At 36.3% G+C, this 14,063-nt stretch overlaps 1 protein-coding gene across 4 annotated transcripts in view; it reads right to left on the reverse strand.

Moving 5' to 3' along the window:
- LOC107560393 (alpha-ketoglutarate-dependent dioxygenase FTO-like) overlaps nt 1-14,063 on the reverse strand; it is a 126,165-nt gene that overhangs the window by 54,974 nt on the left and 57,128 nt on the right. Inside the window, exons 8-9 of one of the 4 annotated variants that reach the window (XM_016244558.1) lie at nt 2,543-2,667; nt 1,996-2,459 (exon numbers count right to left, since the gene is read on the reverse strand). In XM_016244558.1, coding sequence (XP_016100044.1) covers nt 2,402-2,459; nt 2,543-2,667 — 183 coding nt within the window. In that variant the 3' untranslated portion in view covers nt 1,996-2,401. Of the gene's footprint in view, nt 1-1,995; nt 2,463-2,542; nt 2,668-7,208; nt 7,302-14,063 lie in introns of those variants that run through there. The other 3 variants (XM_016244557.1, XM_016244556.1, XM_016244559.1) reach the window with 3 other exon arrangements.

Consider the following 14,063-nt stretch of genomic DNA (forward strand, 5'->3'; position numbering starts at 1 on the left):
AAAAAAAAAAAAAAAAAATCGGGTGACCGCAGTACCGGTCTTGTCATTTTCAAATTGCAAGAGCAAAACAAAAAATAAATGTCCAAAATGAGTCCATCAAAAGAGGTTAAAATAAAGAGCCAAAATGTCTGGAGGTGACCTGCTTGAGTGCATTAGGTAAGTTAATAAGCCTGAGTACCCATAAGTCAACATGAGGAGCCTACAGTCACATTTAGCATCTCTGTCCCTCAGGGTAACTTCAGATAGCTGAAAGCAGGTCCCACAGTCTGCAGCACTCCAACTACTGTTTAACAAAGCAAATGTCTGTAAGACAATAAAAGCCTTAATCAATCAGCTCGCTGTGCTTATGTTTATGAGCCTGCAGCGCCAACCATCCATCACCCGGTTTTTACCACTCAAAACACAGACACAGAGACAAAAGAAAGGCATAATGTGAGGAGCTGGCCTGCTGCATACTAAATTAATAAAACAATCACAACCTTGCAAAATAAGCGACATGATTAAGCACCCTGCTCCAAGAAGTTTCCTTTCAAGAAGAGTGGTCAGAAATGGATGTTTGTGTCCGGCTCTTTGAGTCATGATAGTTGTTATAACAGTCTGTCATAATAATAGTACTAAAACTTCACTGCATTCAGGTGAGCTTTATCAGCTCGTGTCGGAGGTGATATTATCAGCTATGAGTTCATTTTTGTCTTAACAGAGTGTCTTAACCTTAGCTATCTGCCCCCCCGCCCTAAATGCGATTTGTTGACAGCTACTTTACAGACCTGTGCCTGATGTTTCGAAGAGTGACGTTATCTCGCTCCAGAAGGGAGGCAGGAAGTGATAGTGGAAAGGGATGAGTTCAAACACATTGCAGTGTGTGCACACAGAGGAGTGAAGGTAGCTTTATCTAATCACACTGCTCCGTCTGATGAAATAAACTTCCATGGCTGTGATCGAGTGTGCAAATGTGTTGTACAGGTGTGTGTGTAACCGCTCAGTTTTTTCAGTAGTGAGAAGAAACTAAGACTACAAGGTACAAATTGTTCTAAAGGTGAAATATTTCTCCACTTTTGTTTTTTTTTTTAAATATAATAGAAAGAAAAAAAACTGTACACTACTGTTCAAATGTTTGGGATTGGTAATATATATATATATATATATATACCGTATATATTATTTTTTTTGTAATGTAATTCATTCCTGTGATGACAAAGCTGAATTTTCAGCAGCCTTTACTCCAGTCTTAAGTGTCACATGATCAGAAATCATTCTAATATGCTGATCTGGTGCTCAAGAAACACTCCTTCATATATGATTTCTTAAATAAATAAACAAATAAAAATCTTACTGACCCCAAACTTTTGAACGACACCATATATAAAAGATAAAGAAAGTATTATTATTGACACAATGGAAAATGGTCCAAAAACTTTTTTTCCCCTTAAATAAATATATATACAGTATATATATAATTTTTTTAACGCATTAAACACTTGGAACTCCTACAAATTAATTTTTTTTTTTTTAAACTTAAAAACAATGATTCTGAATATTTTCACTGTTGTCAATTGGATTAGCTAACCTGTGTCATAAAACATTTCCATTTAAATTTTTGACTGAAAATAAGAAATAATACTGTATCATATAATTGTGTTATATATGCATATAGTAAATGCATTTGTATCATAGTAAATACAATATTGGCCACTATGAACAGTGTGAGGGGGGAAAAACACAGCAATTCAATTACCAATTTTTCCATTTTGGTACAGTGCTATCATATGACAACATTCACATTTTTGCACATTTCTATAAAACAATGTTGGATAAAGTGGATAAGTTAACAACTGCACCTAATCAACTAAAAAAAAAACATTATGAAGAAGAAACATACCAAATTACTATACCGTACTACACAGGGCTAAAAGTGTGTGTGCTTGTGTCCTTGACGCCATCTGACAAATGAATCTTGGTCTGGTCCATAGTTTTCATCATCTGATTTAAGAACGCAACTTTAGCAAAACATCAGCACTGTTTACAGGTACCAGCAGCACTGGGCGTCACTCAGGGGTCAAAGTGAGGGGACGACCCCCTTAAAGGGGCCACTTTACAGAAACAAGAAGACAGGGAGGAGTCCTTATTTTTCTTAAAGTTAAGATGCAAGAATTTCAAGGGGGAAATTTAGTTCTTTCAGGCCATACTGACTAATGGTCTGATCTGAATGAAGACAGATTGCCACACACACGCACACACAGTAGTCTGATGGGAAGTAATAAAGCAAGAGAAATGAGGAGTGTGTGTGCTAGTGTGTTGGTATGCGTATCTGTGTGTGTACGGCTGGTTCGCTGTGTTATCGGAACAAATGGGATATGTCTCTCAGTCGCCCTTATCTCAGAGGAAGCAAGTCAATGGGCTATCAGCACACGTGTATGCGTGTGTTTGTGTGAACTCTCTCGGCCTGAAGCGTTGTCCTCCTGCTAATATAAAAAACCTTGCTTCTATACAATTCACTGAAGATGTGACATTAAACACAAGATTTTAGCACACAGGCACATACCTGTCCCTCCATGTCTGTCTGTGCTGCTGTCTGTCCGACAGGGCGTTCAGTAAAATGTCTGCCATCTCTCTTCTGTTCTCCTGTGCCGTGTTCTCGTCCTCCACCACAGCCAACAGCAGCTGAGTCTGCAAACAAACAACACAGTCGCTTTATAATTTCAAACTAGAAATCACACAAAATCAGTCAGTCATTCATGCTCAACAACGTTATACTATACACTATACAAAAGTTTGGGATCAGTAGTCAGTATTTTTTGTTTGTTTGTTTTGAAAAAAATGTAAACTTTTATTCTAAAAGGATGCATTAAATTAATCAAAAGTGACAGTAAAGACCTTCTTAAAGGTACAAAAGATTTCTATTTCACATAAAGGCTGTTTTTTCGAACTTTCTATTCATCAAACAATCCTAAAAACAAGTATCATGGTTTCCACAAGAATAAGCAGTACAACTGTTTTCAACATTGATATTAATAAGCATATTAGAATGATTTCTTCTGAAGGATCATTCGAAAATTCAGCTTCGCCATCATGGGAATAAATACAATTTTACAATATATCAAAATAGAAAAGTTAATTTTAAGTGAAATAATATTTCACAATATTGCTGTTTTTACTGTATTTTTAATAATGTAGAAAATGCAACATTTTAAATGGTTGTGTACTTTATATACAGAAACCACAACTACTGTAAGTGATAATGTTACGATGGGCAAAAGCATTACAATTTGTGAACAATTTTAAAGACTATACTCGAACTATACTGAATGAAGACATGTTGATAAAACATTTTTAGCCCTGGAGTCTCTCGTAACCAGGATTCGAAATTTGAATATGAAGAATTGTAAATGAGATTAAGAGTCATGGCATAAGGCAAGACAATGCCCACACAATATCATACAGTAAGGCTTCATTTTTTTTAATGCAATTATTTTCCCCATAACATTCTGCATCTCAAACAATCATAAATTAGTATTGTACACAAGCATATTCATGAGTGATTATTAAGTAATACATTTAAGACTGGCACAAATATGGCAGCATAAAACCACATTAGGGTTGCACAGCAACTCTAGCTCTTAATGGATCCCTGAGTAACCTCAATAAAGAAACAACTGCTCTTATCTTGAAATAAAGAAAATAAAGGAATCAAACTGTATTACCAATCCTGTGGACAAGCTCTTAGCCAGCGCTTAAACAAATCAATACACATTCATTCCCTTCATGTCAGAGGTCAAATCTATTCTTTACTTATGCTGCTGACTCAATCTTACAAACACTAATGATTAAGCCAGAATCAGAAACAGCAGGACAAAATTATATTTGCTTTGCAATGATGTTTCTGCGTGCATCATTTTTTTAATACAATAATAATAATATACATAAACATTTGAAAATATACACTACCATTTAAACGTTTGTGATAGGTACGATTTTTTGAAAATGTTTTTGAAGTCTCTTATGCTCATGAAAACTGCATTTATTTGATCAAAAATACAGTAAAACACTAATATTGTGAAATATTATTACAATTGAAAATGACTATTTCTATTTTAATTTATATCAAAATAAATTTTATTTCTGAGACGACAAAGCTGGATTTTCAGCAGACATCACTCCAGGCTTCAGTGTCACATGATTCGTCAGAAATCATTGTAATATGCTCAAGAAACATTTCTTATTATTATCAATGATGAAAACTGTTGTGCTGCTTAATATTTTTGTGGTAACCGTGATGTATACTCTCAGTGTTTTTATGCATGGAAAGTGTAAAAGAACAGCATTTATTTGATCTTTTTAACACTGCAGATGTGTGTACTGTCACTTTCAATTAATTTAACTCATCATTGCTGAAAAGTATCAATTTTATTTTTTTTAAAAATCAAATCTTATTAGCACTAAACTTTTGATTGGTAGAACATTTTAATATAACAATAAAAAAAACATATATTAAAATATATTTTAAAAAGTTTTCATTTCTTTTAAAAAGATGCAAAATCCCAAACTTTCCCTCTCTCACGGTCTTCCTCTACAGTAGCAGGAGCTAAAATGATTGACAGGTGAGGAAGCATACGCAAAAAGTGCTCTGAGCGTTGGTTCACCTCACCTGTTTCACAGCAATCTCTTTTTCTTTATTTCTTTTCATCCCCCGTTCATCCATGAGACAGCACTTCTGTCTCTCGCTGAAGCATTACCTGTCAGCGATCGTTACCTGTTAGACTAATCCTGTCTCAGAAAGCGCGGGTGAAAGAGTCTGCCAAGACTAACTCTGACTATGGGTTCACGAGGTCAGTTGAATCACACCAGACTAAACATAGATGACACAACAACAGTGACTCACGATCGTGTGTGTGTGTGTGTGTGAGAGAGATAGAGAATAACTGTGGGTTTTTTTTTTTTTTTACAAGGTGGGTTGATGAGATCAATTTTCACAACCAACTTACGTTTACCACCCTATATACGTGCACCTTATCTGTGCGTGTGCTTGTTTACCCCTGAATGACGTTAGCTGTCATCAGATGGGTGATGTTGTGCAGTGCTCCGGGGTTCAGGACCACAGTGAAGAGGGTGAGACAGAGGGCAAGTGACTAACAGAGGCGACTGTGTGTATTTGTATAAGGAAACACACTTCAGGTTACCCCACGCTAACAGAGGGGAAGAATAAACACACATGCACACTCACCAGGACTATGTGACAGGTACATCAGCCAACCAATGGCAGAGAGGCCATCTAAAATACCAACAGAAACCTGAACAGCTAGCGCCAAACTAAGATAATGTATGACATGAGGATTTAAAACACATAACAGCCAGTGGGCATTCTCTAGAAAACCTACGTTTGACAAACACACACACACACACAAAATTTACACAGCTGGACTGTATTTGATCAATTCATAAAACATATAGGCAGCATGACAACAGTAACAGTATGTGTTTCACAGTATGTTTTTCTGTTTGATGGACTTATGAGTTGGAAATTAGTGTGCTCAAGGCAGTTTTATGTTAATAGGATAAACAAAGAAGTAATTTCAGCATGTATCATTCAATAACTTAAATGCCAAGTGAATTTGATTTCTCAATAAGTTCTCAATCAAATTTAAATGTTATGTCATTCATTCATTATGATTTTCTTTCTTCTATGGAACATAAAATAATATATTTTGAGAAATATATGGGGGGGGGGGGGGGGGGTTCAGCCAGATTGACCCTCTGATCTCTCTGAGGCTCATCAATTACCTCTCCCCTCAGAGCCAGCACGCTGAGAGAATGGATTATATGAAGTGTAAAACATTAGAAAAATGTGTTCACAACATCACAGCAATGTGTCCGAGGACAGAGGAGGGGACAGATAATAGAAACCCAGCTGCTGAAGAGCACAACGCAACAAGTGACAGCATTTGAAGGCATTGTAGGGCAGCTCTGCGGACCGCAGGCTTTTGTGCTGGGGATTGTGGTTCCTCTAGCCAGAGGCAACTGGACATATGCTTTTTGCTTGAGCTAATGAGGCAAAGGCTAAACGCTTTGTTATTTTCTTTCTTTATCTGCCATGGTTTGTCTCTCTCTGCCTCTTTTAGGTGGGAACATTTTAAAAAAGGCAACTGTAAACCAAAAGCCCTTGATAACATCTTAAATCACCAAATCTGCTGCCTAATATGTCTATAGATGAAGAATTTAATGATTCTACCACTCTTTCTGTAGACGTAATATAAGCTCCAAAAATCTCATCTGCAGAGCAGTTTCACCCGAAAGATTTCAACTACATCCATGAATACAAACTGTATGAGTAAAAAAAGGCTCTACTAATAATTCAAGTAACTGTACTTAATAATACCATGTTTTAAAGCAAAGTATTATGGAATTCTTTGCCTTACACACTCACATTACTATATCATAGCACCAACATTACTAAATTATTAATAATAATTATCAATTTATCTATTATATCAATTATCCATTAATTATCCACCACTACTGTGTGTAATTATAATTTATTATTTTTATTATATGTAATTATATGCCATTATTATATGTAATTATATGGACATATACACATAAACACTACTAAACGTCCGGGGTGAGTACGTTTTTTTTAATTATTATTTTATTATTTTGTTTTATTTATTTATTTATAAATTAATACTTTTTTATTCAAGGATGCATTAAATTAGATTAAAAAGTGACAGTAAAGAAAAAATTCCTATTGATCTTTTTATTCAAAGAATCCCCCCCCCACAAAAAAAAAAAGATGATTGAGGTTTTCACAAATATTATGCAGCACTGTTTATGCAACTGTTTTCAACATTGCTAATAATAAGAAACGCTTCTTAGAATGATTTCTAATGGATCATGTGACAGAAGACTGGAGTAATGGCTGCTGAAAATTCAGCTTCTCTATAACGTTCCACAACATATTTTCAAATGTATTAAAGTAGAAAACAGTTATTTTAAATGGTAATATTATTTCACAATATTACTGCTTTGACTGTATTTTTGATCAAATAAATACACCCTTGGTGAGCTTAATTACAAATCTTACTCCAAACATATAAATGGTGGTATGTATGTTTTATGGTTGGTTATGACAACTAATCCAATATCAGTGTCTTTAAAATCATGTTTGCTGTTCCCAGTACTCTGTCTCTTGAATGTATCACTTACTTTGTGACTTCATACCCACTTCCACTCTCTCTCATACACAAACATATGTATACACATATGCCTCATCTCTCTCCACCTCCATCTCCTTCTGGATCTGCCTGCTGATCAGAGATTAGAGATTAGCGTCTTGTACCCACATTTCTCCTGCCAGGGAAGCTTTTGGCAGTGGGAGCGAGGCCAAAACCTCACTCTCTCCTCACTCCACACAGATTCATTTTCAGCACTTAAAGAATGTGAACTCTAGGCAGAGATTACCATCACATAGACCTGAAGCCATTTTCATTATGTGTCTTTTTTCTACGGTGGCTGAAAAGTGACATTTGGGAAAAAGATTAACGTAGGCTTGCCACTAAAAGAACGAAACCCAACCCAAGTTGTACCGACTACAATTTATGATGTTATAGGAGACGCCGTGTTGTGTAATTTATATGTCATCTAAATGTTGAAAATATCAGTAGTGAAGTGCATGAAGCAATATGCATCAGTGGTTTCGGGAAGCCTGAGGGCTGTTGTATAGCAGGACACATTTTTCCAGTGCATTAACTATATATGAGTAAGTGAAACAAATAAGAGAATTTTCTTTCCAAAAATCTGAGTTTAATACCTCCAGCGAGAATGCCTTAAGAAATATGTGCAGGAAGCATTCACTATGACATGTAAGTATAATATTAGTGGGTAGACAGATACAAACAGACACTCACATTAAGTACACCATAGGAAACAGCAGAGGACAATATTCATAGCCTTTACAAGCAAAACCTACTCATAAAAGCACAAAATCTGCTCAGAAGGCATAAAACCTGTTCAAAACGCATAATAAACCGGCTCATAACGGGAATGTAAATTAATAAGCTATATCTGTAACACGTTCTATAAAGCCAGATTGACAGATATTGCTTTTTCATGACCAATACAGATAAGCAATTATAATAATAAGCATTATTAATATTCTAAATATTAAATATTTAAAATGATAATACAAAGTATTTGTGCAGTTCAGAGGGTTACAGTTTGACACCTCTTTGTTTTGGTATGTTTAATAGAAAGTGTAAAATGGATAAATAAAATGGTCAAAGCGATTCGCGTCTATCTCTTTACAAAAAGTGTTGTTAAATCCATTATGATGCACTCAAAATCTTATAGTTTTATAAAGTTAGATGTTCCCCTAAATCATTTTTGATAGCTACATATTCACAAATTACTTCCCTTTTTAATCTGTTCATTGTTGTACATTTAAAGAGTACAATGCAGTGAAGTGCATGACGAACACCATGCGTTACAATGAATGAAACTCTCATTAAAAGAACATTTTAGTCTCATATATTTAAATATGCAGTTACATTTTTGACATTAACAGTCATACCTCATGGCCATGAGTAGATGGAATAATTTTCTAAATGAAACTTAAATCTAAAATATTTTACAGGTAAAGCCCACTATACTCTTATTAGTTCCAAAAATCCAACTGCTTCCATCTCAAGGATCAGTGGACCTGAAGCATTCATGCGATTTATCGCTCAGGACCAATCTGCTACAATTTCAAGAGTCTTGGTCAGTGGCAAGTGATCTGAATTTCTTGTGGTCAAGCCTGCTCTGTTTCAGCGTAAGATGCTGAATTTGCCTTCTAATCCCAAAATCATCCGCCACTTTTCACAGCACCATACAAACCAGACAGAGAGAGAGAGAGAGAGAGAGAGAGAGAGAGACAGAGAACGGAAGCGAGTTGAAAGCGAGGGGATCATAACAGATTTCTACAGGAACATTTCCCCTTGGAGAGGGAGAGAGTGTTTACTATCAAACACATCTGTGTCTATTCATCTCAGCCAGAGTGTCATCCCTCGCTCTCAACTTCTGTCCAAACACAAACAAACAAACACAAAGACTGCAACTTCTGAGTATGCATCAGCCACCAGACTGCACTCCTGCATAACACGTCTTCACACACAGACACGCTCTGAGCTCTCTTTCTCCCAGGCTCCTTTTATATCATCTTCTTTCTTTCCCTCCTCTCCTAAAACCTCTCGAATTATCTGCAATATCTTCTTTATAATTCCTCTCTTTCTTCGCGATTTTTCAAGCGAATCCGACAATTTTACAGTGGCTTGGCATCAGGATCTCCCATTCTTCCCCTCATTGTTCTGAACCGTGGCTTAACTCGGTTAAGAGCCCCAACATGATAGCCAACTTGGTGACTCTGAGGAATTAAAAGAAGGGACATCAGCCACCAGACTGCACTCCTGCATAACACGTCTTCACACACAGACACGCTCTGAGCTCTCTTTCTCCCAGGCTCCTTTTATATCATCTTCTTTCTTTCCCTCCTCTCCTAAAACCTCTCGAATTATCTGCAATATCTTCTTTATAATTCCTCTCTTTCTTCGCGATTTTTCAAGCGAATCTGACAATTTTACAGTGGCTTGGCATCAGAATCTCCCATTCTTCCCCTCATTGTTCTGAACCGTGGCTTAACTCGGTTAAGAGCCCCAACATGATAGCCAACTTGGTGACTCTGAGGAATTAAAAGAAGGGATAGAGAAGAAAGACAGACACATTAGACACTCAAAGACGTATATCTACTAAATAGGGTCGGCATGTACCTGACTGGCAGAGACGTTTTGTGTACGTCTCTGTGGAATTTAATGAAGCATACTGTATATGTGTGGTGTTTGTGTGTATTTCCCCAGTAGTGATTAATCAGTCATGGTCTGTATGTGATTCCAGATCGTATTCCTCTTTCTTCAGCCGCTTATCTCGCTGATCAAGAAGCGAGCCGGAAAATAAATAAATAAATAAATAAACAAAGCGCTAAATAAACCCAGAGTGCGAGGAGGGTTTCGGGAGATAAGACAGATCAGGCATTATAAAGCACTTATTGGTTTTCTAAGAAAAAGAAAAATTCAACGGCTGTCAGAGAACGTCTGCTCCTGCACACACTAAGCTGCACTCAACACCAGCAGAACAAGACTGAAGCGTCTGCATATAATCACGCACATGCACATGATGATACTAATAACTAGAACCAGTCCGATTCTGTAGATGCTTTTTTTTTTTTTTACATCTTCTGTGCTGAAATTTCTGGGATTTAGGGGAAGTGGATTTAAACATGGTATTAATGTGGTAAATGGAGTATTGCACTGTTATGGGTAGCTGAAAACATAATGAAATTAGTCAAATTATTAAATAAACAAACATGGTCAAACTTTGGGAACACTGGTCATTCCAATCTTGTTGAAATCTGTAGGGAATCTGTGAGTGCTGTGCAAGCTGAATCCATGTGGGCCTGCTAATGACTGAAAAATAACAACAAATATTGTATAGGAACCACATGAAAAAAACAATATTGTATACTAAATAACATAGTTTTTTCTTTTTTTGCCTAAACGATGGAAAATGCTTTCCAGATCTGACACAATTTTGAAGGGAAAGCCCTTTTTTGTATTATATAATGATACACCATTTTTCAAAGGTTTGGGGTCAAGACTTAAAAGTAAATATTATTCAGAAAGAAAGCATTAAATTAATCAAAAGTGACAGTTAAGACATTCATAAATGTTATTCAAGATTTTTCTTTCAAATAAAAAAAATAACACTTTTTTTCTACACAGATTTTAAGCTGCAAAACGGTTTTCAACATTGGCAGTAATTTTAAAAATGCACTTTATGAAAATAAGAAGAAAGAAAGAAATGAATTACATTCATTCAATCAATTGTCAAATATATTTTAAAATATAAAAATATTGGTCACACTTTATTTTAAGGTCCAATTCTCGCTATTAACAAACCATTAATTACGACTTTTGCCTCAAACTTCTAATTTGCTGCTTATTAATAGTTAATAAGGTAGTTGTTAAGTGTAGGTATTGGGTATAGGATTAGAGATGTAGAATATGGTCATGCAGAATATGTACTTTATAAGTACTAATAAACAGACAATATGTTAATAATAGGCATGCTAATAAGCTACTAGTTAATAGTGAGAATTGGTCCCTATATTAAAGTGTTATCCAAAATATTTTATATTTCTGTATTTTATATTATTGTGTATTTTGATCAAATTAATGCAGGCTTGATAAGCATAAAAGCCTTCTTTCAAAACATTAAAAAATCTTCCCAGCCCAAACTTTTGAACAGTAATGTAAATGCACAGCTTTCAAGTTTAATAATAATAATAATACATTTGACTTCCCTAATCTGGCAACCTGTTGTAAAACCAGTGATTAGTCACGCCTCAAAATATTTGATCAATCCAGTAACAGACTGACCAGACAATAGATTTTTTCAGCATTGTTGGTGGGATATAACGTGTGGTGTTTTTGTCTGTTAGCTGACTGTGTATAACTGGTCTTGTGCGGACCCGTAAGCCTCTGTGTGTGTACTTTAAAAAAATATCCAACAGTATTCCATCCCAAATATTCCATCCCTGGCCCTGCCACCACAAAAAAAATCCCACACACAAACCCACAGGTCTCCCTGCCTGCCCAAAGAATCTGTAAAAGCTTCTGTATGTAGGTACAAAGTCAGCAACCACACTCTCTCTCTCTCTCCCTGTAGGTAGAAAACACAAACACACACTAACAAACACAAGCACACAGCCAGCAAGTGGCATATCAGTGCATGAAATTCTCTAAAGGGGTTTAAGTATTTACCCTCCCCACTATCACGGCCTGCTAAAATTCAGCTTACCCTGTTCAATAAGGACTTCAAAGGGAATCATAAATACCTTTTGCCCGCAAATTCTACTGTACAGTGTTTTTTCTCCTCGCCCCCCTTTTCCTGCTTCTTTTCTTCCCATTTTTCACCCATTCTCCAGTAAAAACCGTCCCTTACTGTGAAATTTATTAGGAGCCTTTTATGTAGCATTTATAAGTGTAATAAGAGAAATTGGGAGGTAATTTCTGCTGTTATTTAAGCAGGCGAGCTGTAGGAAAATGCAGGTAAATGGATCTGTCATTTTGATCTGACAGGAAACAACTGTTGAGAGAAAAACATGATTACATAAATGTTCCAAAAGAGAAAGAAACTATATTTTCAAAATTAGCAGTTACACAAAAACACTAGCAGACTGATTCAATAAATGGTATTATTTATACATATTATTATCATTATATATAACAACTATTAGTTTTTTACTAATACTTAAACTATATATTTTTTTGTTTTGTTTTGTTTGTTTTGTGTGTACAGCATATACACACCAAATTACACATTTTCTAATAATAATATATGTATTTTTTAATAATAATATGATTTGCTGTTGCTACATTTTCTCTGAGATCTATTTTATTACAGAAATCAGTAGTAAAACATTGCCCCAGCATGAAAAGATTTAAAAAAAATATGCAAGACAGAAAAGAGCTACATAGGAAAATACACAGCGGCACTACAAAAGGCATTCTGGAATATTATTATGATGAAAATGTACAGCAAAGCTATTACATTTATAATGTTTTACAAACTCATCAAATAAGTGAATAGAGATTAATTGCCCCGGTCGACCTTAAAATAATTATCAGAACGAGGCAGCTCTAAACTAGATGAAATTGATACACTTGAATAATTAGATCCTTGGCACTGACCTACTGAAGTCAATAAAGGTTATTAAGGCCAATTGCTGTCTAAACGCATTAGAGACAGAGAGAAGCGCTCTGCACCGCATCCAGTATTTCAGCGGCTATACGATAATCCTATCACTGCATCCGCCTCTCTCTCTCTCCGCTGCCCTCACACACATATACACCCCCTACCCTCAGACACACTAAACCAGATTGGATTCGCTTAACCTTTCAGTGGCTTTGATCAAATGAGCTCACACTGCAATAACATTTACATTGACCCTCACTCTCACTCTCGCTGGGGAGAGAGGTCTTTACCTTCCTGTCTGCCACACACGCACGCACGCTAGGTCAATAACATAATCAGATATCAATGGTGACCCCTGCAGTCATGATTGCTCGCTTTCTCTCGCTCGCTTTCTTCAATTGGACGGAGAGGATGAAATTATGAAATGGTCACTGTGCCCAAGCCGACACACACAAATAAAGACCAACACAAACACCACTGAAAACGAACAGACGATGCACCTAAACGGCTCACTGTACCCATAAACGCATAATAGTTTCTATTCAGTCTGAAAATAAATGTTTCAGCACACAATATTTGATGACGGCGTATGTGGCAGAAAGATAGAATAGACGCAGTGAGAGAGGAAAAAAAGCTTTTTGATGTGACGCTCTGAGCGACAGAAGTGGAAAAAGTGACAAATTAGACCTGAAACATCAGAAAAAACCCACAATACTGTTAACAGACCTGTCTTGCTCTCAGCCGTCTCACTCTCAGCCCTGCAACCACGTACAAAAAAAAAAGAATCTTAAAAAAAAATTATGCCTGGATGGTATTTAAAATATTTTGCATATAGCCAACTATCTCTCCTGAGCCAGGATAGACAGACCGAGAGAAGGAGAGAATGAAAGTGTCACTGTTAAAAGCCTAAATAAATGTCAGTGGTGTATGAAGAGTACGATAGCTTCTCTGTAGGGACCCGACGTGCACCCAGTGTGTCTCTGTGTGTGTGTGTGTGTGTGTGTGTGTGTGTCTCTGTGTGTGTGTGTGTGTGTGTGTGTGTGTGTGTGAGAGAGAGAGAGAGAGAGAGAGATAGAGAGAGAGAGAGAGAAATTGAGGAAAGGGACCTGAGACCTGATGTTTGATAACATTTACCTCATCTTATCAGAGCACATTTAAATGGCTATCTTTATTCTTTTCTTTCTTCTTTTCTGACATATTTCCTATGTTGTTTCCATTAAGCAGTTCACATTAATTCATGAGGTACAGGTTGGAGAGAGAGAGAAAAGGGGGGGGGGGGGGGA

This window comes from Sinocyclocheilus grahami, unplaced genomic scaffold (assembly GCF_001515645.1).
Source record: "Sinocyclocheilus grahami isolate Dianchi unplaced genomic scaffold, SAMN03320097.WGS_v1.1 scaffold723.1, whole genome shotgun sequence".
NCBI lineage: Eukaryota > Metazoa > Chordata > Actinopteri > Cypriniformes > Cyprinidae > Sinocyclocheilus > Sinocyclocheilus grahami.